General features: G+C 30.6%; 2 protein-coding genes across 10 annotated transcripts in view; both read right to left on the bottom strand.

Annotated features, from left to right (window-relative positions):
* LOC113517637 (TRPL translocation defect protein 14) overlaps nucleotides 1-23985 on the bottom strand; it is a 30583-nt gene extending 6598 nt beyond the window's left edge. Inside the window, exons 1-7 of one of the 7 annotated variants that reach the window (XM_052901261.1) lie at nucleotides 23758-23985; nucleotides 23466-23533; nucleotides 22588-22625; nucleotides 21920-21957; nucleotides 13045-13137; nucleotides 5100-5228; nucleotides 3430-3566 (exon numbers count right to left, since the gene is read on the bottom strand). In XM_052901261.1, coding sequence (XP_052757221.1) covers nucleotides 3430-3566; nucleotides 5100-5228; nucleotides 13045-13137; nucleotides 21920-21957; nucleotides 22588-22625; nucleotides 23466-23533; nucleotides 23758-23806 — 552 coding nt within the window. In that variant the 5' untranslated portion in view covers nucleotides 23807-23985. Of the gene's footprint in view, nucleotides 1-3429; nucleotides 3567-5099; nucleotides 5229-13044; nucleotides 13138-16294; nucleotides 16411-21919; nucleotides 21958-22587; nucleotides 22626-23465; nucleotides 23534-23757 lie in introns of those variants that run through there. The other 6 variants (XM_052901103.1, XM_026902385.3, XM_052901310.1 and 3 more) reach the window with 6 other exon arrangements.
* Nucleotides 23986-25656: 1671 nt separating this feature from the next.
* Nucleotides 25657-27682, bottom strand: LOC113517509 (DNA repair protein RAD51 homolog 4). 3 transcript variants are annotated; one of them, XM_052901587.1, is made up of 6 exons: nucleotides 27591-27682; nucleotides 27149-27440; nucleotides 26805-27012; nucleotides 26550-26727; nucleotides 26125-26247; nucleotides 25657-26013 (listed from the first exon to the last, which is right to left on the bottom strand). In XM_052901587.1, the coding sequence occupies exons 2-6, from the start codon at nucleotides 27406-27408 to the stop codon at nucleotides 25784-25786; spliced, it is 999 nt and encodes a 332-aa protein (XP_052757547.1). In that variant the 5' UTR covers nucleotides 27409-27440; nucleotides 27591-27682; the 3' UTR covers nucleotides 25657-25783. The 3 variants fall into 3 exon arrangements, with proteins under 3 accessions (XP_052757547.1, XP_026757995.2, XP_026757996.2); XM_026902194.3 differs by lacking the exon at nucleotides 27591-27682 and having other exon boundaries at nucleotides 27149-27558; XM_026902195.3 differs by lacking the exons at nucleotides 26125-26247; nucleotides 27591-27682 and having other exon boundaries at nucleotides 27149-27561.
* Nucleotides 27683-27792: the final 110 nt, after the last annotated feature.

Here is a 27792-nt window from a genome sequence, read left to right as displayed (position 1 = left end):
ATGTTAGTAATGGTGACTTTAATCTCTATTGCGATCTCCACGCGGTTCCCCCTGGAAACCATTGTGATTAATTATTGTCCAATTAGTCGCTATGGGCCAACGAACCTGAATTCATCCTCACCTATCATCCTCACTGGTGACTCGCCAGTGTATAGTGATAGCGCGGGCGGAGTTACCATTGCATTATCAACCATTAAAAAAAAACCCTTATAGGCCTATGTTTAGCCGTGGACTGTTAACGAGAGATATAATAAAAATAATAATAATAATTCACTATATCACGCTAATCTGTATTAGTAGCCTCATAGACAACAAAGTCACTATCATAATAGTGATAGTATTAGATATTATGTAACATAATTATAGATTATTACATATAGATCGTGTTAAAGATATATATGATCGTTTTAGAGATTACTTAGTCCATAATCCACTATTTGGTATCTCGGAAAATTTGTAATTTTTTTTTATTAAATATCTATAAATTCAATTCAACTTGTTCGCAATTCCTTAATTACGCCTCACTTTTGTTTTTAATTACTTTTTTTTTTATTTTATATATAAAAATCCCGTGTCATGGTGTTTGTGGTCGAACTCTCCCGAATCGGTTCAACCGATTTTTATGATTTTTTTTATGTATATTTGGTAGATATCAGAATAGGTCGTAAAGTATATTTCATGCTGCTAGGTGATTAGAGTGTACTTATCTAGAAAAAAAAATATATTTATATGGCAGAACAACGTAATAATCTCGCCTAAACCGATACAAACAGATATACTTCGAGTATAAAATATTGTTTGCATTTATTTTTCTAGATTTATCGTCATCATATCAGCCGTTAACTGTCCACTGCAGAACATGGTTTTACCAGTAGTTGCCACTCTTGGCAGGTGGATTGGCAACCGTAATTAGGCTTTGGTGATGTTTTAAGAGGGACGCTGCTGCCTATCTCTTAACCATTAAATTCCCTTATACGCCTCTTACGACACCCATGGAAAATTAAGTTATACATAGTCAGTCTACCAATTAATTCACCACAATCACATAAATGTAACATAATTTTTTTGCTTGCTGATTCTCTACCGTTTTATTATTAGTACTATTATCAAGTATTGCGGTTAATTGTAGCCAATAGATAAATAGGTTACATGTGATACTGAAAGTGAATTTAAATGCATTTTGTCATGTTGATATTGCTTCATTTTACATTCATTATCCACACAAACAGCTGAGGCCTGGATTCTGGCAACATGACAATTTTCTTCATATAATTAGTCGAAAGAAAAATTTAGGAACTATGACTAGAAAGTAGTTCAGTTTCGAACATTAATATTTACTATTATTACTATACTGACATATACAAAAATAATTCTGTTCGATGTAATTTTGAGATAACTTAAGTGTACCGTGCTATAAAATTGGCAACACTAAAATAACGGCGTCTCTCCATTCGTCCGTTACACGTTCGTCTCACAGACAACAGGATGTCGAAACTTGGCATTAGAAAATAATAAATAGGCCCATTTATATTATGAATTAATAAAAAAAAAAGTATTTTAAAACTAAGCCTATACGTAGCCAAATTTTACAATAAACATGCCATATGAAATGATGTGTAGATTAAAGGAAAATTATGGGATTGGATCCTCTTTGGATATTTTATTGTTAGATTTCTCACGCCAGAATAAATGATGAGAAAAATGTGTTTTTATAAGAATTTGTAAACAAGTGTAAATAAAGATGATTATTATTATTGTCTATTCATTATAAGAAACACTTGTACCTTGTACTATTCCATTAATGTTATTTTTATACAATACTTGGCCGGTTTCGCCATGGCATTCTCAAAGCACTATAACATTATTTACGTGCAATTATGACGTGGTACTATTAAATAATTTAATGTTATCTTCTATCTTATCTCATATACCTAAAAATGTTTCTTTTTACCACAAGATAATGACCGTAACAAAGGCATATTTTAATCTCACTTATTTCGCCACAAAGCAACATGCTTACAAACCGTATTATGGTTTAAAAGATGATATATAGGAATGAAATATTTGCGTACATATAGTACTTCACGTTGTAAGACATAAGTGTCGGTACCGCAGTAATGATTATGTCTCTCGTGTTACAAACATTCATGTACTTGTACTTGATGGTTGCTTGTTATCAGGATGAATCTTATTCATAATTATACTTTAAGAAATGCCGGATTGACTGACATGTTTTTTTTTTTTGTTATAATTCTTATTTATTATTGCCATTCTTTTAGCACAATTTAAACTATTGTAGTGCTATTGAATGTTACAATTTGTTTTTAAATTATTTTAGACTTTTTTGCTCGTTTTATCGGTAAAATTTTGTATCTAATGTTAGTGTGTGGTATTAGTGAAAAACAGGTTAGCTTATTATAAATTTAGTTAGGTAACAAAATATACAAATAGTGGTGATAATCATTCAAAAACAACTGTTAGTATGTAGTGCTAATTGCTAGTGTCTACTCGCATTTGACCGCATTTTTTCTTATCGCATTCACCATTTGATATAATAATATTTAATTAGTGTTGCGTAATAATTGACGTGTTATCTTAATCCACGTGTCGTGTTGTTGTAACATTATATCGCTTTTTATACCGTTATGTATCTTGTTATTATCGGAGGTGATAGTTTTAATCTATTAATAAATTAAACAATACAGCGGTGTTTAAATGTAAAACATTAGTCAACATTGTCAAAGACTCGAGCAAACTTTCGACGCTTCTTTTAAAACTGCTTTTTTTTATTGAATAAACAATTTTACTTCGGTAATAAATGAATAATAATATAACATTATATATCATTACAAGATAAAACACGTATTGTTGGTAAAATCAACAGTAGGCAGTACAAATAAAAATTAGTTTCGTAAATACATAATCTTACCATTCGTACCTACTCAGTATCGAAAATAAGAGGTAAATAAACTTCTTTATTACTCTATCTTTAGTATTGTTTACTTTTTTATAAAAAATGTTATCTGACTTCTTCATATATATATACATTCCAATTTTGTGAATATGTATCGATGTTTGTTACTCCTCAATCACATTTTAAACTGTAATCGGATTCTAAGGAAATATGGCAAAAAGATGTGGTCTACATCGTAGATTACTAGATGGGTAAACCACAAACTCAAATATATACGAAAATATTGCTATCAAGTATCTATTTTTTACCATAGAAAAAAAAAATATAAATAGATTTGGAAGACAATTTTGTAATATCAAAATTTGATAATGAATTTGAGATAATATCCTTTATTGTGCACAAAATAAAAGTACGCGTAGAATGTTGATATAAGATGTACATTTAGAATCGCTAAAAGCAATCTCTTACACATAACATGAATAATGCTAAGGACGAGTAATGAATTTGTGACTTACTTCTGTGGAGTAGAAGTCTTCAGCGCCGTTGGCCGCCGACACCATATGCACGATGTGGTTATATCTGTTATCACGCAGTTCCACACTGTTCCAGTTGTTTGCCGCCATCATTGCTTCCCACTTTTCCTTTGATATAACTGTAAACAGAACATTATAATTTTACTGTTTAGTTGCTACCACATTGTCTGTTTGTGATTTCTATTTTTATCACAGAATTACGAACATAATGAAGCTGCTATCGCAGAGTTTACAACACCAGGCATAGTAATGGTGTTATTTCCATTACTATATCTCTGGTGTTGCAAGCCCGTTGCATCAGGTCTATCAGGTCAATCTCCACGTGGTTTCTCCTGTAAACCAACATGGTTTATTTTTTATGAAATTCGTTACGACGGGCTAACTGGCCTGCTTTCATCCTCGCATATCACCCGTCATTGGTACCTCACCATTTTGGCGGCTAGCTTATCATTCCATTAAAAAAAATACCAAAGGTATCAGTCACGCGTTGGCCCTTGTGATTATGATCCTTAATACAGGATGCTTCTCGGCATCAAAGTTATTAAGACAGAGGTGTAATCATTCAGATTAGTATATGTAGATGTTGTAGTCTCTATAAATAGATTACATATAATACTCCGCTGAAACATGTTAGTTCCAAAGTAATAATACTATAAATATGTACCACTTGTATAAATAAATATACTATGTAAATATATACTCAATGCATTTACCCAATGACTCAATATCTCAAACTAGGAAATTAAATTTAAGATTCGTGTTTGAAATCAAAAACAAAATATTTTATTTTAACATATTTTTTTAGAAACGAGCTGAATGGTCCACTTCCTAATGGAAAGGGGCTAACGTCATCATGATCCATAGATAACACATATTTCAATTTTATTTAAGTCTAGATGACAACAGTGTTTATTACATTAGGTATTTGTACATGCCAAATTCCAATTAAACTGAAATAACTGTACGTCATAGCAAAAAAAAAAAATAATAATTCGAATAGGGATTAGTATAATTACAATTTCCGGAATTGTACTGTGAGAAAATTGGGAGTCTACCATAGAACTAGTTTTGATTTTTCCGCCCAAATAAATTGCAGAGATTACATGCTCAATAGAGTCAAATTTCATGCATGTGTGTAACATACATTTATACTGAAATTTGATGCACAGATAGATAGATAGTAATTTATTCGTAATAAATATTATCACGTTTCTGAACGACCGGAATGTTACCATTTTGCCATCCTCGAGATCGTGTTTCGTATTGTTATATTATCGTAGCATATTTAAGATAATTATTATTTCAAAACTTTGGCGTTCAAAATATTATAGGTATTGTTATGGAAATGTAAGTAACTTGTATTTCAATGACAATATAACTTCATCATCAACCTTTATATTCATAAAAAAAATACCAAAGTTAATATTTAAAAATATTATGGAAAAAAGCAAAAGAAACATTTCAATTTTTACTTTGTCATATTTGTATTGAAATTATTTCTATTGAGTACAATAAACATTCGTATTCGAGCGTACTATACATATAGAATTACTGGAAAAAATATAACATGACGCATCACGAATTCACAATGTTATAATGATATCAAAATAATGATGATTCAGTCAATCAATGCTGTTGATTTTAATACTTACATGCACTGGCGTCCATCGCCCCGCGATCACATATTATAAGACAATTCCTTTGGCATGTCCTTCCCAGTTCGAAAAATGTGTTCTCGATCTGTATCATAGTCTTCAAGAGGTTCTCTTGAAATTTTGAAGCTGGAACAAGAGAAACACTTTGCTTTAAGAGAAAGTTTTGTATTCTTGAATCGAGAATTTCAAGAGCGCTTGTTAATTTTCTTTGAAATGTCGGCAAGTGAGAGTGATTTATCACTGTTTAAACAATTGGTACAAGTTTACATTGTCATTTAAAGACATTACTTAAAACAATCACAAACAGTTGTGACTTCTGAAATAATAATAATAATAATAATTATTATTATTTCAGCCGTTAACTGTTCATTGCTGAACATAAGCCTATCTCATAAGTTTTGTCAGTAGTTGCCACGCTTGGCAGGCGAGTCGGCAATCGCAGTTAAGCTTTTAGAGACGTTTTATAAGGGACACTGTTGTCTATCCCTGGCTCTTTCATAGTGGTCTCTTACGACGCCCACGGGAAAGGAAGGGGTGGCCTAGTCTATGCCGGGGCACATACGACTTCATACAAGTACATATCCATTCAAATTCTACGCAATAATTTAGTGCCTACACCGATAATGATTTCTTTATTGAAGTAAGTATAGAATCAATTGACTGACTACATCAATTGTAGCCTAAGAAGTGTGCAATCTGGTATCTTATATTTAGTTTTTTTTTTTTTTTTTTAAGTAGGTAATGGTTTTGTTGTTTACAAGTATATCTACTTTTTAAGAATCATTTTTAAGCCATAAAATCGGGGTGCTTCTGTTTTCCAACTTAAATAGGCTGTTACTTTACCATACGAAAGTACGTCTACAAATCTATGCAAGTATCTATCACTAGACGTAAAAAAAAATCGTCATGCTGTTTTTAAAAAAGCCGGTAGATTGTTTAATTTCTAGCACTACAGAAATTAATGGTCATTTTACTTCGCTACAATATATACGTAATAGAATCATTTGCCACCTCTCCAGGCCCTCTGAGAAGTCACGTTAGCAAATTGGTAAGTACGTCTGTTTACAACTTCATTCATTTTTTCGCCCACTTGTAATAATAGTTAACTGCCAAAAAATAACAAGATATTTAAATAAAAAAAAAAACGCACACCTAATGATAGTCAAATCACATGGAACATACGGCAGAGTTTTCTAGAACAATAACCTAGTATTAGTTAAATTGAATTGCCGCCAAAAATTCGCGGTGCCAGAGTGAGGCGGCTTAAATGGGAATTTTTATTATTTTGTCGAGGACGATGACAACAAATGGCCATTTACACAAATCTACTAAATTACTATCATTAGGATCCTATCCCATTTCCCAGGATAATGGCATTACTGTAGAAGTAACTAAGTGAATGAGACAGACGAGCAATGGTATGGTATTACTTGTGATGAAAGTTTTATCCTAAATTTAGAAGAGTCATTATCACAGCCATCTTTATTTATTGCCCAATGCTGAGGTATATATTTACTGTATATTGTATATTTTAATACATAGTTTACCATTTATATCCTGAATGAAAACATAGGTTATTATTTTAACATTCTAATTCACGCGAGCGCTAGACACTAGTCAGTTTGCAGCTACTACATATTCAGTAGCGGCACATTAATGCGTATAAAAATAACACTTTTCCATTAGTAGACTTATCCTAAATTTATAACTACGCAGACGTACTTAGTAAATGATGAATCTAAGTACGTTTTCAAATATAGCCACGCTGGTATAATGACAAAGGGAAGTCGTGAAGGTTTCTGGCGGAAATGAATTAGCGAAAATGTGCTCAGTAGCCAGTAACAAAACTTAATGAATGGAAAAATATAAGAAATGTTTACTCAAGTGATGATAATTTAAACAAAACGTTTACAATATCGAACTTTTTGCATTTTACATACGTGGTGTGATATGCATAACAAACTTAGTTTAACTAATACAAAATTATTGATTTTTAAATATTTTAAGGCTATTTATACAATTATAACAAAAGTAACATTATTATCATATGGTTTGGTATAGGGATTTATACTGAATTTAAAATCGACTGATTATACCTACCAATTTTTACAAATGTGAAAATTTGGAAAAATGTTTTAGATATTCGTTACTTAATCACATGGATTCAAATGAAATTTGGTAAACAAATGGAATACATCTAGGATTAACACATTGGATGGTGGTTTTATTTCTAATTCACTTGGGCAAACACGTCTTTAAAGCTAGTAAAATAATTATATGAAATCACGTTCTAACATCTAAGCTAAAACTACTTAGAATCAGCGACGCGTAACACAACGACCATGGATGCGGAAAACGATCCAGAATCACAAATTACTAAATAATGACTAGCAAATATACATACCTAAAAGTATTTTAAATCCTAAACTAGTAGTATAACAGATGATTAAAAGCAAATCTTAGTTTTTACTTTCAGCATCGAACTAAAGTTTATTAATACTCGTAGATGTCGCCAGAGTTAGTAAACAGTATAAGTAGGTTGGACAAATACTTGGATTAAGTATAGAGGTTATTTTCACGAGTGTTTTTTCTCCGCGGCATTTATAGTTTCATATAATTACTATTTGTTCATACAAAATACGAAAAAAATTGCATATTAAACTTTTAACATAATAATTTTCTTTTTTATAAAGGTTTCATTCAATTGCCTATTTCTAATGACAAATAATATGGTTGTATATACTTAAGATTGCCTTTATAGATTAGAAATTCGTGCAGAAATATCCTGTTACGATATATTAAATACTTTTATTATTATTTTACGTTAAAGGCAGACAAACAGACAGTCCGACATATGAGTGACACGTGTTGTGTTGTAAATGAAGGGTTTTGCCTTGATGCTTTATTTAAAATTAAAGTATTTCAGTACTTTCATCGGTACCAGGCCGAGCGACGTTGTCGATTCTCGTTGGATTTTATTTTCAGACGCTTGCCAATGGACTACTTCATTATTTTTTGCGAGCAATAAAATCAGAATAAATTGCAATATAATAAAAAGTCAGACGTTGACGGAGTATTTGTAATGCGACGGAAAAAATATATCACGAGCGGACAATTTCGTGCAACAAATAATTTATTAGGAGACGAAATAATTGATGAAAATAATTCACAAGACCTTTAGTTTGAAAGAAAAAACTGCAAGAGCAATGTACAGAATATTCGAAAGAACAGTCTTAGCATGTGAAAGAAATAAAAAAAATAGTAATAACTAATTTACTAGGTCGAATCAAACAGATTCACTTTAATTAGAGAGGCAGAAGTGAAAGGTAATACCATTTAAAAATTGTATTAAATGTTTCACTATTTTACCCATTCTTTAATATTATTTACATCATCCAAATTGAAAAGAATTAGTCAAACATATAATGTTAGATCGTGTAAAAATCGATAACGTTTAATACGGAGATTTATGCAAGTTCAGGAGTGACATTAATATTTCATTATTCAGTCTTGTCAGTTTCCTTTGAACCTGTCGCGTATAATTTAACATCAACAAATAAACGTTGTTCTGACACGCAAACCTATTATCAAAACAGGCGGATATTATTAGATTGAACTCGCAATCTAAAATGTAACAACCTATGTAAACGTTTTGCCATAACAATAATATTACCTAGTCACTGTCAACTACCGGTGTCCAAAGCGATGATGGATTGGAATTTGGATGATAATGTAGCCAATTATAATAGCATGTTAGACGTCATTGCAGTGTTTACTTATTTATTCATTGCACATATAATAGATACAACATATAATATAACATTGTGGTATTTTAATCACAATGAAAAGTTATATTTTAATGTTTATAGAGTAAGACTTAGGCTCGGATTGTGACTGCAAAGGCCGTTCTTCATCATTGTTACCAGACAAAACGCCTTGGGCTTAATTGTATAATTAAGGAAATTACTTACTTTGATTCCTCAACTACCTGCTAGACGATAAATACGGAAGTGATATATAACTAAACATTGTCCTTCTCCTCAAAAGAATTCTAAATAATTCCGATTAGGAGCATGCACACAGTGTCGCTGAACTTAATAGGTTTTATTTTAATTTTACTATTGAAATGTAAATAAAAGCAATAACATTATAAAATTAACGAGAACAAAAAAACAAATAAGTAAACAAAACATTTTTATTCAATAAATAGTGAATTGATTTAACAAGTCTAATCAATATAGTAATTCTGACATTAATATATTAAATAGATTGGATACTAAATTGAATTTGGATACTAAATGTAATTGAATTCATAAAGGTCGAGGCCATTGCTTTCCTATCAAGGGCGATACGCAACTTATAAAGATTTGTAGTTGTTAATAATTCCCTTTGGGCCTCGTGCTTGTATCATTAGGTAAATTACATATAATAATATTAGAGCGTAGTTATTGATTTTGTATGTTTCATAACAATCATATAGTATACGCTATCGCAAAACTTGGATAAAACTGGTTTAACGTATGTTAATCTCCATGTATATTATTCATTGATATATTTGCATGTTTTGTCTATAGTTTAAAAAGGAAATAATATTATAAATTCTTACGGACATTAATAAAAACATCCATAAATGTAGTGTTATAAATGTTTAATTTAGGACTCCATATTCAAAACTACAAATTCCTGCTATTTAGTTATAATGGGATTGTTGACAGTATTTCGTGAACTTATACCAATAAAATGAAAGAAATCCATCCATGCAGAAGTAACTTTATGATATTACAAATCGTAAATTATATCCCGATAATGAGGACGTCGCGTGTTTTATTCCGACATCAAATTGAACTTTCGTGCGCTGTACAAATTTGCATTGTTCGTCATTACAAGACAAATCGTTGACTATAGAAATATTTATAGCGGTTACATGATGAGACTACAGTACATAGCTATTATTTTAGAAACAACTACCGTCGATAACAACAGACTGCCATTAACATATTGCACACGGGGCTTCACTTAGTTGTAGTAAACAACTTCAATACATTTTGAATTTACGAATTTAGACTGTTTATTTAAAAGCCATGATCAGCTATAATACTATAATTAAAATAATATCTTTGTCATGCTATATATATTCCACTGTATTTTTTTTTTGAAGGTAAAAATTTGGTCGAACAATATCATTTCAAGTACAAGTACACAAACCACAACAGATAAAACCCACGTAAATTAAAATTTTTATTATTTATTTTTTTTTGTCCATACTTGATTCAATGAGGAATAAACATCTGTTTGTTACATTTTTCAATTCGTGTTAATAAAAAAAATATATATTGGACAGTTGTATTGAGTTTTAACATCTGCCTATAAGGGGATTTGATATCATTTATTTGTAAGTACATATTTATTAAACAGAACACATTATAGACACGAATCGTAAGCATTTTACGTAAACACTTCAGGCTTAGGAGTAGACTTACAATTTTCCTTCAAACTTTTATCGATTAAGATAAGAGGGTAATGGAGGAATACGAGGTTTGTCCGGAAAGTACGTATAAAAGTTTTTTAAAAATTTTATTTTACAATTATTCAGGTAAATCAATTTTATCCCCTTCAAAGTACTCCCCCTGTGACATAATGCACTTGTGCCAACGACGTTTCCACTGTGAGAAGGCTCCTTGAAAGTCCTCTGGTTGTAGGTTTCTCAGCTGCCCCGTCATAGCTTTTTTTATCTCATTTATGTCCCCCAAATGCCGCCCCCGAAGTACCAATTTGGTTTTTGGGAACAAGAAGAAGTCACACGGGGCCAAATCCGGCGAATAGGGGGGGTGTTCGGTCACCGTAATGGAATTTTTACTCAAAAACTCACGGACAACAAGAGAGGTGTGGGCGTCATTGTCGTGGTGAAGAATCATTTAATTCTGGACGAACTCGTGCCACACGAGCTTTGAGGCGTCTGAGCACATCGACGTAGAATTTTCCATCAACTGTCTGGCCTGGAGGGACGAATTGATGGACAATCCCGAACATCGAAAAAAACAATCAACGCTTTCTCGGCCCTCTCTGAATCTTTTTAGCCACTTGTGGACGGTTTTCCTTCACAGCATCATCCCCATAAAAAAACTGAGATCGGCAAAAATTTCAATTATTCTTGCCGAAGAAATAATACGCGCTGCTCTTCAACGGAAGCGGGCTCCATTACGGGGTTTCGTTAAGCCTTCACAGATGGCGTGACAAGCCAGTTAATCAGACCAGAACTGAAAATTGTTAATATAAAAAAGGGGTCCTGCGCTTACCTTATATTTTCTCGCATTCCAGAACACTTTTATACGAACTTTCCGGACAGACCTCGTATTGTAATACGAATTCTATAATAACATTAGTACTATTTATTGTTTTCACAAATTTAAAAAGTACAATGAATCTTTCATAGCAATATCTTTATTAGGTGATATGGAGTATACGATATTACGTTAAAGTTCAAAATATATTATGATACCTACATATATTTTGGCTTTTGGCAGGTGTATGTGTGGACATTGCCCAACACGCCTCTTGTGACGTCAATGCTAAGAATCATTTAACGTCTTGTTCGCGTAATGATCTACAGAAAAATACTATTGTTTTATAGTTGTTTCGTCATCGAACGACCCAACCCATTATCTTTATCTGTGTATTTTATACGACAAAAAAAACTGTAGTCAATTATTAAAAATAATACTTAGGTAGCTATTAATTGAAACCTTATGAAATAGGTTAATTGGCATATAGAAAATTAATATAAAAAAGCAACATTTTATATTCTAGAACGTAGTCTATAATTAAAATGAAGATGATAACAAATTCAGTAGGTAAAGTTAATTTAGTCTATGATTATTGTTTATATTACATTATGATTTTACATAAACGAAATGCGACATAAGATTTGACCAATTACAATGTAATAAATGGAACATACGATGTACCATATACAAGATATTAGGTACCAGGGAGACAGATTGACCTATCCATGAAAAGACCAAATAGATCGTACACTTTTTGATATAGCAATCTCCAAAAGAGGAAAAAAAATGAGAAATAAAAATATAGGAAAGCATGGCTTTTTGCCATGTGAAACAATATAAATTACCCTATCGCCAATAAAAACAAATTCTATTGAAAATGTCTACAGCATACAGCAGTCACAATTGACTTCTGACATATCAATTTGCGTGCTACAAATGCCCATGTGAATAATATGTTTTCAAGAAGGAACTAGTACAGACCAACCAAAGCTGGGTGTCATTGAGTTGTACCCAACCAATTGCGAGTTCATTCAGATAATTATTAAAATTTCGAATGTGATAGGTATACATGCCAGAAACAATTTGTTGTTGAGCTTCATTAGTTGCTAAATTGGCATATTATCAGAAAACAGAGTACAATATAAAACTGTTTCTCGCGGTATTTATCGCGATAATTCCATTATCACGTTATCCTCTCACAACATTTTAAGAAACTTCTTTTTTTAATTAATAAAGAATTCCTCAATAAATCTGTTTCTTAGCAACTCTTTTTTTTATATTTACTAAATTAGTTTAATCGAGATTACGAGAAAAAGGGCGCCCTTATCATACACATAAGTGTATGTTCTTTGACCTCTTACACGGCTAGCCAAATAGTCTATTACGCAAACAAAACAATAATATCACTTTGCAATACGCATCTTGCCCAATCTGGCATCAAATATGACAATATGAATGAAATAAATATTACAATAGAAAACTGTAGCAGTAGCGTAACACTAAAAGTGTTACAAAAGATGTTTACGTGTTGATAACGGAGACGTGATGACAAGCGAATGACCGTACTGATGCCAAGATAGAAAACATTAGCTTTACGCTATAGTAGGTGGCGATTTGTACTGACAGCTGGTTGTCTATGGACAACACTGAAGACTCACCACCGTTACCTTCCCACGCCATAGCGACGGCAGCAGCAGCGCAACGTTTACAATCAGAGTTGCACAAGTCGCCTGTAACACTTGACGATTCCGCTACATTTTAGAAAATTATACATCTAAATATTAATCACAGTTCAGAAATATATAACAAGTATCCTGTTCATTTTCAGAAAATGTTATATGACTAGAAATGGAGAGTTCTCAATGAAATGAAGGGAATGTTTTAAGCGATAAAACTTTTTAAATGAATAGATAAAACAAAATAAAAGTTATGTCAATTATATGTTTTATCTCATTATATTGTAGATACAAAAAAAAATACGAGTTATTTGAAACAGATTTGAAATTAGAATGTTAATATGTCTGTCTGAATTTAAAGTGTGTTAATTAAGCCTATATCAATGTGAATTAAATTAATAATTCGTAACAAAGAACTCAATAAGGGCCTCAACTTGATTTAGTGAAACTATTTGATCTACATTCATCTATTTGTGGGTCATTAAAATATTAAAATTAGATTTGGTGCGAGGTCACTATATTCGCTAAGAAATTAAATTTCGTAACAAATTGTAACAATACAATACTTCTATTATATTTTGCCTAATAAGTTTTTATGACATGGAAAAACCTATGCTGTTTTATTATTGACGTTTACAGTAACTACATAACAATACAAGAAGGTCGAAGCTATGATATCGAGAATTTAAGATAATGAATATGGTTTGTCTGAGCTCTTTTAAATTGAGATAGTAATCTCTTTATATTTTTTAAATGACATTACTGAAGTCTGATATTATGACAGTATCTAAACTTATGTTATATCTATGATGTGATCACACAACTTAAAAATATCTGTTTCCAAAAATATCTTCTAGTATTTTATAAGAATGATGTCTTTTTTTTGTAAATTTATGTATTTTGTGGTTGGCCGTATACTTCAATGGTAGCTAGCGAGTAAACTGTCAGTGAAAAATTACAATACACTAACAATTACGATTATATTCTTTGTAATGTTAACAACGTAAATTACTTAGTGTACCATAACAACCAACGTTTTCTTAGGAGATTGCGATAAGATATACAAAGCAGATGCAAACAATATAACGCCTACACGTGAATTTAAAATGTAAACCGAACTTGACGTCATATGTATCGTAGACTATTCGGAAGATATACATATTATTATCTGTAAATTGCAGGACGAGACTAAGTACAATTCGATTATCTGCCATATTTGCACTAGTGTGCCTGCTGCATCATTGTGGTGACGAATGGCCCCTATTCTAATCTATGTAGTATTTATTCTGACGGAATATAGTAAAATTTGTCTCTTAAATAAATTATAATTTTATTTCGCAAAAAAAAAAAAAATGAAAAACCTATCAATTGCTAAAATTACTCGTTTTTCAAATTCACGTTTGAATTTGCCTTCAGACAACACGTCACTAAATCGGCCTAGAAACTCTTGATATCAGAGGTTGTCCTCTGGCCCTAACACGGGTTGTAAATAGTAAAGCATATCTATACTTATAATAAATCTGTAGAGAGATCAATTCTGTACATGAAATATATTTCCAAAATAACTATCAGGGGGTGATTAGTGATCGATACTGATGCCAAAAATGCAATCAGTAAAATTTTTGTGTCTGTCGTCTGTCTGCATGTTCGTTATAGAAACAAAAACTATTCGACGGATTTTAACGAAACTTGGTACAATTATTCTTCATACTCCTGGACAGGTTATAGTATACTTTTCATTACGCTACGATCAATAGGAGTAGAGCAGTGAAGGGAAATGTTGGGAAAACGGGAGAAGTTACTCCATGTTTAAGCTTCCGTCGCGTGTGTAGCCTTAATGGCCACTTTTTAAAATGTAAAAATGTCCACCTATGCGAAACCGGGACGGGCCGCTAGTATGTAATATATTTCTATATAAAACTTAAAATTTGACTGATAAGATTAGGTAAGTTTTATTCCAATATAAATTATTATTGTAGTTTGAATTATGAATTATGTAACAGTATCGTCTCTCCTTCTCCGTCTATAGTTACAAAAGGGGACAGAAATGTATCAATGCACTCGTAAATATTCGCAAATGATTGTCTATATCGTAATAAATACGATAAATTATTGAGAACTCTCAAGATTGAAATATTATTACCTACACTAAAGTTATACAGATATTTTCAAGTACTCAGGTGTTTACAAACGTGACTCGTTTAAAACCTTTTGATATTATAATATCTAATTGTGATTATGATTAGCTAGGCAGATACGTGTTTATTTAATTTTAGCTAGCATTTCATGGTTTTCACATTTTAATTTCAAAAAGAAACTGTTGTTAATGAAAATCTCAGGTCAACTCTTTGTTCTATTATTTCACAGAAAATGTAACGTAGGTTTCATTACTAAAGCTTATTATGAAGCAAAATACATCAATAAATCTATTAGATTATTTAAATATCTCTTTTCTGTCACGTCGTATAGGAATCGTCAAAAAAAATTGGACGTCCACCTATCACGCGATGTCGCGGTCGTAGCACGTAAATAAATAATTACAATAACATCAGCCGAATCACGCGTTTTATATAAAAACAAAAATAATATAAAATCTAAGCTAATCTATACAGATTACACAGCCAAGCCTGTTGTCGTTAAACACAATGCATTTTATTGATATAAAAATTTTGTGATTAATCTGAAATAGCATTATGTCGGCATATGGACGAAATGATGGTTCACAAAAAACCATGGCTGACTATTTTGATAAGATATGTAGGTAACTATCGATAAATCAGTTAAATATAATATATAAGTACCTACTAACTATTCGTTGCGTTTTTATATAATAAAAGGAAAGTCAAAAAAGCTGATGGTCTTTTGATTGAAAATAAAAGTAGTCTATATTTTTTTTATATTTATGACATGAAATTAACTTGAAGGTTTCATGACAACTGTCATCCCTTTATTTTTGTTTAGAAACAATATAAAAATCAAATATTTAATGTACAGTCAAAGTTGTACGGTGTGACAGTATCACGCAATTTATATAAAACGGAAGAAATTTAGTTCATGTTTATATTATAATTAGTCGTTGGTAACAAATATAAAAATCGCAGTGATAAACTCTAGCCTGCAATTCTAAATATTAAAAGTAAACATCGTAAAATATTTTAGCGCACTAAAAATATCCACAATTTTAACAATAACTAGTCGTGAGATTTATCTTCCCATTAAAATCACAACTTACACCATACATAATAACACACCGCCCATTCATTTCAGAACATTAATAAATGTTATGTACTTTCCTAGGGATAACGATGTAGCTTATGCAATAGCTACATGAAAACATTTCTATAGCATCGTGAACGTGACCGTGAACGAACTAAGACTTAACGTACCGGACGTTAACAGGGTGTTTATGTATATACCAATCCCAGTGAAGCCCCGCAACCTGAAGAACCTTCTACATCGCACCGTCTCCTCTATTCAAACAGTTAATTCTATTTTTATAAGTAGATTATACGGATGGATGGGGAATCTGCTATTCAATGAGAGTTACCTGAGCGTCCTTGCCCTTAATGGAATTTACGGTTGAGGTAGATATTATACTGTATAGGGGTATTTAAACGATACGCTACAATGGTTTGAACGTATTTTATGTTTCGTTGAAAACAATTTCTTTTCGTGTTTCTAAACAAGAGATAATAATATTGTATGCAAAAAAGGTTTTATGTAACATCAAAGATAAAGCCAATTTAAATGTCAGCTTTTTCTTTTCAGATCGCCGTGTGGTCCCGACATAGCTACCCCTTCCTTTCCCGTCAGTGTCGTACGTAAGAGGCGACTAAAGGAATTTTGGAATTGTTAAATGAGGGGCAACAGCATTTCACATAAAATACCATCAAAGCCTAACTGCGGTTACCAAGCCGCCTGCCAAGCGTGGCAACTATTGACAAAAGAGGCCTATGTTCAGCAGTGGACAGTTAACGGTTGATAAAAACGTCCAATTTATCGAATTTATGTTTGTATTATTTAAAACATATTGTCGCTTGCTTAGTCTTTTAACTTACTGAACGACAACTTTACGCGACTTGTAAAAGACACGTAAAGTCGTCGTCCAATAAGTTGTGTCAGAGGTTTTATGTATAATGAACTCTTGAAACCAGAGGGCTCCATCTTCACACGAGTACCAGTAGCAGTGTTAGTTTACTAAAAATAACGACAAGATATGGTTATTTATATCCATATTTATATCATGAACGTCGAAGTACTTCTAAGTTTCTTAGTCAAACCTAATAATATCAAATGCTTCCAAAATGCTGGATGATAAAATACAGTGTACTGTTTGTTATAATTGAATGACTGTTAATAGTTTTATTAAACTTTTAGAGCAGATACTTCATCTTCCTGCCCTTGCCCCAATTACGTATGGTGTTGGCGTAATATAATTTTATTCATATTAATCAAGATTTTGGAATTAGGTTTTATGACTGCCTGCCTGGCGGTAGTGGGAGAAAGGGATTGTTAGTAATGGGTCTAACAACAGCTCCATTACTGGCAATATACCCGATCAGGTCGACTGGAAACCATCGTGGTTATTTATTGTGGTATTCGTTCGATACTTGCTTTCATCCTCACCTATCATCTCGCTGGTGCTCCGCCACCGTATACCATTAGCGCAAGTGGGAATTATCATTCCATTCTCACCCATTATGGCCTGACGTAATGCAGATACAATGGGACAGACTCATAAAGATATTTCATTAAATACACACCCCTGAACTAAATCAATAAAAAGAAAAAACTATTCTCAGCGACATTGAGGTTACCTCTTTACACTATAAAAAAAAATTAAAACAACAAATTGACCCACGTGACGCCAATAAAAAGCTCAGAGCCAGGATTGCTTCCAAACAAAAATAAACGTTAGCACGTGACGAGTTACAGTAGCAGAAACGAACTAAAATAAAGTAACCGAGTACAAATGCTCATTTTGTGTTGCGCAATTTAATTATATACATATATCTCACTTTATAATGAACTAGCCGTATCCCATGGTTTTGCACGAATCAGTATATAACGCATCCTCTGTTATATTAGGATATAACCTACACGTGTATTAAATTTCATTCAAACCAATTCCATTATATTTGCATGAAAGAGTAACAAATATCCATTCATACATCCTTACAAACGTGTATAATTTGTAGTAGGATAGTTGAAAACGACATCATCGGTGCTGTATGATTGGCAATTTGGCAATGAGCGATATCACTGTTCAAATTTATCTACGTAAAGTATTAGAGATCGATATATTTCACACTACCATATGTGTTAATATCTAAAAAGAACGTCATTTGAATAAAAAACGGCCATATCCTAGAGTCGTGCTCCGTTATTTATGACATACGAGATAAAAATTATATACCTACTTACAACGAACAATAAAGGGTCCACAGTGAGATAACCTTATATTTCGGCTAATATAAGATTTTAAGTACCATAACATAAAGTTTTTACAAGTATTCTAACTTATCAATAAAAAGTAAATAATTATTTAAAATTATATTTTTCTCTAAAAAATAAAATAATATAATGTTGAAAAAATCGGAATGAGAGGTACACAGGATTAAACTATTCGAATTATGTAAATAAAGATATGATAAAATAATGATCAAAATCAGAAATGAATACTGCGTAATAAGAATATACGAAAAAAGGTGATTTCAATTGTGATATAATCAGTTATTTTGATTTAAAAACTAAAGTACTGAACTGATTTTAATAAAATTTGTATGGGAACAATCTGTCCTTATAGAAATAAACAATATGTCTTTATAGAAAAAAAAAAACCAAAATTTTCCAAATCAATTCACAACTGACGGAGTTACGAGGTAACAAACAAGTAAAATACAAACGAATTGAGAACCTCTTTCTATTTTGATTCTGTTAAAAATGCATATAATCGACTTTGCAAACTACTCTTCTTTTGAGTCGATCGTAGATAAAACAATAAAAAGGGTCTTCTGGAAGCCTCACGAGCTAATTGCCGAGAATAGATGAGCACCCCTCATTAAGAATCCACTTGGCAAGCAAATAGTAGCGATGACCTACCTCACGTGTCACCCACGTCAAACGGGCACGGCTTTATCTAAATAATAAATAAAGTTAATTCCTGCATAAGAATTACAATCGGGGCAATAGATATTTTTGTTGCTAAACTATATATTCATTATTAACAACTCTGTGTGTATCCATGTGTTTAGTATATCACTTTAGTGTAAGTTTTCTCTTTTTTCATCACTGTATATAAGTATGGTTAATTTTGGTCAACCAACTATATAAACTCCTACTGTTGTACATATTTCAGTACTCATTGTCTATTTTTATATAACAAAAATTAACTGTATTTTTTTAAAACGGTTTTTACTAAAATAAAAAAAAAATAGATAATTTACTAATTTTATACTTAAATTAACAATTCGCCCAGCTTCACATGGATATGAATATTTTCGTACATTATAAATATAAATTATTACAAATCTTTAGTAAAAAAAGAGGTAAATGACAATGAACCCCGAATAGAAATACGTGGTTTAGAAGTGGAGAAACAGACGGACACGGCAACGGATTTGTTTTATATAATATTTAATACGGAAAATTTAATACAACATGATTGGCCTAGATATATTATATTTTAAATTTATTTAAAATTCCCTAATGCATTAATAAATAGATTTCTTTGCAAATTAGTTTTTCACTGTAAACAAGAAATTAAATATAACACATTTTATTTACTTATTAAAAAAAAAAACATTACTAATGAACCTCTGATAAGACGGTACCTATTTATTTTCTGCCGACTAATGTGATTAAAATTTTATTTACATTAAGTTAGTATAAATCAAATCAATATTCATTATCACGTGCCCACGTGCTATATAAAGATTAGTTGAAGAGGAAAACTCCAGTACATTTTGCCCCACAAGAAAATACCCACTTCACTGTTCCTATTTTAAAAGTAATATGCACAACCATAAACCATTTTTTATTTATTAATAAAAAAATTCTATAGGACTAATCCGAAATATTATTCTTTCAAATAATAAAAAAAAAAATCTAATCGGAATATAAATGACGGAGTTCTGAACAAACATAAAAAAGAACGAGAAACTTTTCCTTTTAGAAGGTCGGTTATAACCCCGTCTGTGCGATAGGCATATCACAAACCGACTCTGAGATTTTTTATTGTAAATACTCCAGTTACAATTGAGTGATTACCAAAACAGATTCTAAATATTAGCACAATAAGGCTTGATCTTATTTGTTTAGTATATTTTATAATATGGAGATAAGTACTCAAGCGCTAAACTGCCGTTGGCATATGTTCAATGCAATTTCTAACAAAGAGCCACATCTCCTAGAGAGCGGAAACGCATGAGAAATACTATGAACATACTATATAAGTATTATCTGATGTCCATGATGGTGTTCTGTCTATGTAAATAATCCGGGCAAATATACACTCAAAAATATTACACTTTTTGGGTAGAGAAGAGATTGTGCTTTGCAAGAAAATGGCGACTCCGATCTTTGACAAAATGCAATCGAAATGAGAACCCCATCTTTTTTGAAATCGATTGAAATATCGGTTGTTTAATATATATGTTAACAATATATAAATCGAAAAGAAGTATTAAAATCGCCCAGAATATGTTAATATATCGTCATAGTCGTAGAATACTGACGGATATGTATATCTAATGTTTGTCAGATCCGTCAGTATTCTACTACTATGACGATATTACCAAACATACAAAATTCTACAGCCAATGTGATAACTTCTTCTACGTGCAGAAATTATACATTTTTTAAGCAAAACAAAGTATGTAGCACGATTATACCTATATGTTACATATAATTTGCAAGGAGTCGCGGTTTTGTCGTAGACAGATTTTGTTTACCAACATTCAACGCTTAACAATCTCTGCTCACAGTATCATACTTAGGAAACTAACTGTATACGAAGATCGTTTTGTGGAATTATTGATAATCCCATTGTTTCCTTACAATGCAATACTGGTAATTCAATTATATTGGAATTACAGGTCTAAAATTTAAACTAAACTTATAGTATACGTCTAATAATAAATAAAGCCCAAGAATAATTGTTTTTATATAACTGAATAAACAAACAGACAACACATTTAATAGAGAGTAGTAGTTACTACCAATTGTTAAACAATACTATGGACGTCACAGTATATACAGTACCAATCATGGGTACCGATCATGCATTGTTCTTTTAGAGAATTGAAGTGTTCTATTTCGTGGATTAGAGGATGTACCAGCTATATTCATAACCTTTCAGACCTTAACAATACCCCAACGAAATTTGATATGAACATAGTGGTAGACAATAATTTCACATTTTATGAAGACATCAATAAAAAAAGTTTTTTTTTAATTTACTTTATAAACCTAAAGTTCAAGTTTGTTTTACTTAGGAAAGATAAATAGATAGGTAAGTAGATAATAAAAAAAAAGTGACAATTTAAGAACTTGTAAACAAGTCTATTTAAATAAAGTTATTTCTTCTCTTTGATACATAGTTATTCTACTTGGTAAAATTACTGTATCAATTGTGTTATTATTTGGGGACATACACAATGAGATGATATTTAAAAATCTCATCTCCCAATTCACCAAGGACCTCCTTAATGAGATTTTGGAGACTTTGCCTTTCTTTCTTTCTATGTGAAATTTTAAACAGTGAAATAAAAAAAGAATAATAAATTGATATTAAACCCACATTATTAACCCCTTATTATGGTTATATTAATTATAATATTATTATAATTAAACTCACCTTCATCTGGGCTGAGATCTGCAAACTTCACACCACCACTGTAAAAGAAAATTCATGAATTGCAGTATTGTACTTACACACACTAATAATTTCAATATTGTATAAAATTTGACTAATTACTAATAGTTCTTTACAATTTCAAACATACAGTATATGAGTTTATGTAGAGGCACCCCTTACAATCACCCATAACTGTATGGAGCAAATTCCAATTTCAAATTCTATTTTTTTTTACGGGTGCTTATTAAAATTATATCAGGTTTATTATACAACAAATTGAATTTAAAGCATAAAAAATTTGTGTTTGTAAACACTTTATAATTAGTAGATATAAAAAAAAAAAATGTTTTTTTCTTCATAAAAATTAATTATATTATTATTATTTATTCTACAATAATTATAGAACAAACATTACCTTATCATTACTAATACTACAAATTTTAAAATATTTTTATTACCCTTCAAAACTTTAATTCTTACTTTACATCTTTTAACATGAAAGAAGACAAAATATGATACAAAATAGCTACTTATAAATAGCAATAAAATAGATATTTGATGTATTGATTCAATGAAACAGATTTTTTTCTATTGTTTTAAAATCAATTTAGTGTAAAATAAAACTGAATATTTAACATGCACCCAATCAATGTAGATTCACTTCGTACCTGAGGAGCACGGTAGCCGTTTCCGGCACCCGGAACACCTGGAAATAAACACAATGTGGAACGATGTCTTATTGGATCTCCAAATGGAGAAACCATAACCACAGAAAACCATAGATCCTAACCATAGCAATTTTATAGAGGTATTTTATTTAATAAATTTCTAACACAAAGAGTAATGAAAAAAAAGGACAATATAGTATTAAATTAAACTATTAGAGGAGCAAATTTATTAATAATTTATATAATAATTGTAATTTATATAATAAGATTGTTAATTAATAAACAGTCATCACAAATACAAATTGTCTACTTCTAACATCTAGTTATGGTGTTTTTTTGTATGTTGTATATTTGTTATTGTACATATAAGTGCATTACAATATAGCATACAATTATACAGTAAGTAATTATACCTAAGGATAGACTGATTTATCTGTGGACACTGAGGTACTTAATAAATAAAGATATAGATAGATAGAAACTTTTCTAAATAGGGTGCCAATTTGAAAAAACCTTGACAAAAGAGTCTGAAACATCCTAATGAATGAATTATTACATCTATCGAAATATTAAATGTCTAAACGCAACTCACTTTTGAATTTGTAATAACACAGATATTTTTTATAGTAATCAGAATGCATATTTACTTTGTCCTTTAATTTCAATGTTTTTAAAATAAAATTATTCACTGAGTCATGAAATCTTAAAAAATGTAAAATTTATAATTATTTGAACTGCATTAAATAATAAAAATATAGCTGCAGTAAAATAGATAACTTAGAATTAGTTTGATAAATATTTCTAATATAACACAATTTTAAAATATATTAAAGCTCAACTTAACGTACAAATATACACATAGAAAAGGCATTTCTTACCTTCCATCCCAAATTCTCAAAGAAAGTGCTAAGACGAGACTGTCCAGTTGTTTTGCCACCACAAGGACCTGGATTTAGATTGAAAAAAATGTAAGTGGTCTCCACGTGTTGCTTTTTCTAGCCTATTTTTCTTATCAATATAATGAATTATGTGTTCCAAATAAAATAACAATTACTTATACTTTAGTAAAATACAAGATAACAATAAATGTTAAAACATTAAATAATATATCGCTGAAAAACGAAGCAAAATCAAAAGTCACCGACACGTAATATATAATAAAATACTCACCGCCCGTAAGAACAAGCTTATAAACAGTTTTCTGAGATTGATTAGCCATTTTTAAATAAACGCAAAAATATAAATTATAATTGAATTACACTAGCAAACTTACAAAGAACATAAATATCATAAAAATGTTAAATTTACAAAAGTGATAAAAAGTGCCATCACAATGATCGCATCGCCCACAGGCGTGCGTCGAATCGAAATGAAAGATTGAAATTGAATTCATTTAAGATTGGTTGAATGAAATCTTATGAAACCACAGATAATATTGAAAAGTAGTGTGACCATTTTCCAAAACTGTCAAAGCCCCAAAAGAGAAGGGGATTTGAGGATTACATAAAAAAATAATATCCATTGTTAAATTATACTCGAAGGGTGAACCATACATTTAATACACTAATAATATAAAACATTATTTCTTGTGTATTTCTCGATGACTTTAATGTTGCGATCCACGAAAAAACCAAAAAATTAAATAAAAGTCTTGTGACCCCGTCATTATAAAATTATATATTGTTCATACGTTCCTATTTTTTTTTTTTAATTTATAGTAGGTTAGTGTATAGACAAATTTTAATATGCCAATTATTTGTCAATAAAAAACTTTATATTACTAGATTATATATTTGACACAGTTTATGTACAAAATACGCAAACAGGTTGAATCTGAATTTGATAGGGTTATACGGCCGTGTAAGTCAAATAAATAAAGTTGAATGTAATCACTTTTTTGACATCCACTCACAGTACAATTAATTAAGCAATCAATTCATACTTTTTTATTTCGAAATCTATTGTGGTTGGAACTCAGCCGCTACGCAAATTTCCATAATTAGATCTAATCTTCACATTTTGGGGGAGAAGGGATTGTTAGCAATGCGAATTATCAGTTCCATTGCTAATAATATACCCTAACAGGTCGACCTCCCTGTGGAAACCATCGTGCTGAATTCCAAGTGTATTCATCACGATGGACTAACTGACCTGCCTTTTCATCCTCACCTATCATCTATCACTGGTGCCCCGCCAGCGTATACCGTTAGCGCAGCCGGGGTTACCATTCCATAATCATACATTAAAAAAAAAAATCTTCACATTTTTTGTCGAGTTTTGGGAATATGGTAATGAAAATGTAGTTGCCACTCTATCGGAACCGGATAAATTTTTAAGGTTTATGAAAAAAAACTGGGGACCTCTGCGGGTCCACCATGAAATGAAATTCCGAACTTAATTTCGTGTTTTTGTATATATCAAAATCGGGCCAGTAAATGGAAATTAATATTTTGTTTGACACAAGTCCTACTGTAATAGTTCGAAGCAAAGATATTTCAACATTTTTAATAGTTCGATCCCGAATTTTCGTAAAATATTTTATGGTAGACTATGACAATGCAACTGGAACATCGTCAAATAAATTCTTAATCTATGTAGGATGGCAACTAATAGCACATTTGAAAGTAATCTTATTCAGTTTTTGGTTAGAAAACAGCAGGAGCTTTCGTCCTTACACAATAGTACTAAGGTACTTCTCTTACATTTCCAAAATCCATTTCTAAAATATTTTCTTTTAGCTTTAAGTATCTTAGCTCTGCTCACTAATAAACCTTTTTTGAATTAGCCTCTTCACAGTTGTAGGTACCCACTATTACACAGTGGACTGTAGTTGTTAGCAAAAATTTCTCTTTCCTCTTATCTGTTTTATCCCTTTACAAGAAGGGGATGAGGATATTGTTAATTGGGTCAAAGGCCTTTGTACTCTGTCAGGGAGATTCACGCGGTCTCCTTGGAAACATAATTATTCATTGCTATCTCGCCAGTATATAGTGATAGGGTAGGTGGTTCACCATTCCATTTTCAATCTAACAAAAAAAAAATTACTTATGACCAATCTCAACTAACAAATATTTAGTAAAGAATTTTATTCTGAAAAGAAAAAAGAGTGAACAGTTTATTTTAATCTATACATATGACCTGTCTAAGAGTTAATATTATAGATTTACAGCTATTTCAGATAAGAAGCCTATAAATTTTAAGTTACACCAAAGTCACCAAGTTTTAGTGTACAATAGCGATCACATTCTATATTGCAACATTTTATAACTGTTACATTTAAATCACTTGTATTGTCTACAGTACTCATTTGTGACTTTTCTAATAGAACAACTGTTGTAGGAATGTGCTTCCAGTATTTTCCAAGACAGCGATTACGCTTCTCAACAAAACCAGGCTCTTTTAAGATAGAACTAATTTCTCCATCATCTGTAACATTAAAAATAATAATTTTGTTTTATATAATATTTTAGTTGAAATGTAAGTAGCTTAAAATATCATTATTTAGTATATGTATATTTAAATAATGAATACGGAGACCTTCAAGATCAGAAACATCTTGATCTATCCATCGTGTTTGTATATTAACACATATTATGGATAAATTAAACTCATTGTACAAATATCTGCTGTAATTTACCATTGTGTTTAGATATGTCAAACCTGTAATTAAAATATTTTTTTTTTAATAAAAATATCAACAAAACAAAAGTTATATATTACATGAATGTACAACTATAGAATATCACAATGAATAACAGTTTTATTATGAAACATACTATATCTATATTTATAGTTAAACTGATATTAATAACTTTATAGTATGACCAAATAGAAGATATAAATGTAAATAATGCTAAAGTATTTTTAACACATTGTTTTTCTATCACACAAAAACTACTAAATGGAGTTGAATAAAATTTGGTAAAGATTTATACTACCTACAGGTAATAGTGAATATTTACCCAATTTATTTGAGTCGCCTAAGTGTTGAAACATCAAACAAGGAAGTGAATCTATTATTATTAAAGCTAATTTCTCAATACAACATTGCTTGTTTTTTATTTTTTTTAATAACTCAATCAATTCTTCCATGCTCCATATACGTATAACTTTTATTTTAGTTAATACTAGTGCCATATCCTGAAAGTAAATAATTAAATAATAAGAAAATGATGTCACAAATTTTAATATTAATACATAATTATAAAAATAAAAACCTTATGAGAGAACCCATTTGTGTCTAATATTTTTTGTATCCTCAATGCAGAAAAATCTCCTTTTGTATCAATATATAGTACATTGTTTTCAGAATTTTTCACACAATTAATGGCGATTTGAAAACATAATTGGGTTTTTCCTGATTCAGCAAGTCCACAAAATTCAGTTATGCCCACAGGAATCCCTCCATCGAGTATTTCATCTAAACTAAAATTATTTAGTTAAAAAATATTATTGATTAATATAGTTAAAAGAGATAATATTGACAATTAATTTCATACTTTAGCTTTTTTAAAACTTTGTATTTTAATTGCAAATTAAATTAAAATTTGTATTGTTGTACCTTTTAATACCAATGCATAACTTTTTATTTCTTATTATTTTCTCAAGTAATTTTTCGCCAGTAATTAACACTGCGGAAAATTTTTTATATATATCATTTCTAATTTCTAAAACTTGGGCGAACGTTAACTTAGTAAGTAGAGCTATCTTTTCGGGGTCTTCATGAAGGAAATCCTTAATAGTGGTAATTCTATTTTGCGTAAGACTCTTCAACACATTTTTGTTTAAATAAATTAGTTCTATTGATTTTAATTGTTGCATTGGATTTAATTTAGTCGTCTCAGCACTTATATCTGAAAGTCGGATAAACAAAAATAATAAAGTTAAATTGCAATAAAAATTTTAAGAAACATGAAAACAGTTTGAAAACTGTAGATTAATTTGATGTGACAGACAGTTTCGCACAGATAAAAATACCAACAGTGTGGTTTATCTATACGCACGGTAAATGAGTTTGTTTTTATATGTTTATCTCTTTCTAATACACTGATAATTTTGTAAATACAATTAATAAAATATTATGTACAAACTATGCTCCATCTATATTACAATTAAAATTAAAAACTACTATAAAGATATTGTGGTAGTTTTTAGTAACTACATAGAAAGCAAAACACAATAATTCAATTTATTACATCTGGTCAC

This window comes from Galleria mellonella, unplaced genomic scaffold, assembly GCF_026898425.1.
Source record: "Galleria mellonella isolate WM207_F2 unplaced genomic scaffold, CSIRO_AGI_GalMel_v1 utg103, whole genome shotgun sequence".
Lineage (NCBI taxonomy): Eukaryota > Metazoa > Arthropoda > Insecta > Lepidoptera > Pyralidae > Galleria > Galleria mellonella.
The sequence above is the reverse complement of the archived record's forward strand: the minus strand, read 5'-3'. Positions and strand labels throughout refer to the sequence as shown.

Bases quoted from the DNA above. Each gene is read 5' to 3' on its own strand.
- LOC113517509 (XM_052901587.1), bottom strand. From the start codon at position 27,408: ATGCAACAATTAAAATCAATAGAACTAATTTATTTAAACAAAAATGTG. The intron at 26,728-26,804 runs GTTTTTATTTTT...ATTTACTTTCAG, and splicing joins CAAATGGGTTCTCTCATAAG to GATATGGCACTAGTATTAAC. The intron at 26,014-26,124 runs GTCTCCGTATTC...TTAATGTTACAG, and splicing joins AGATGTTTCTGATCTTGAAG to ATGATGGAGAAATTAGTTCT.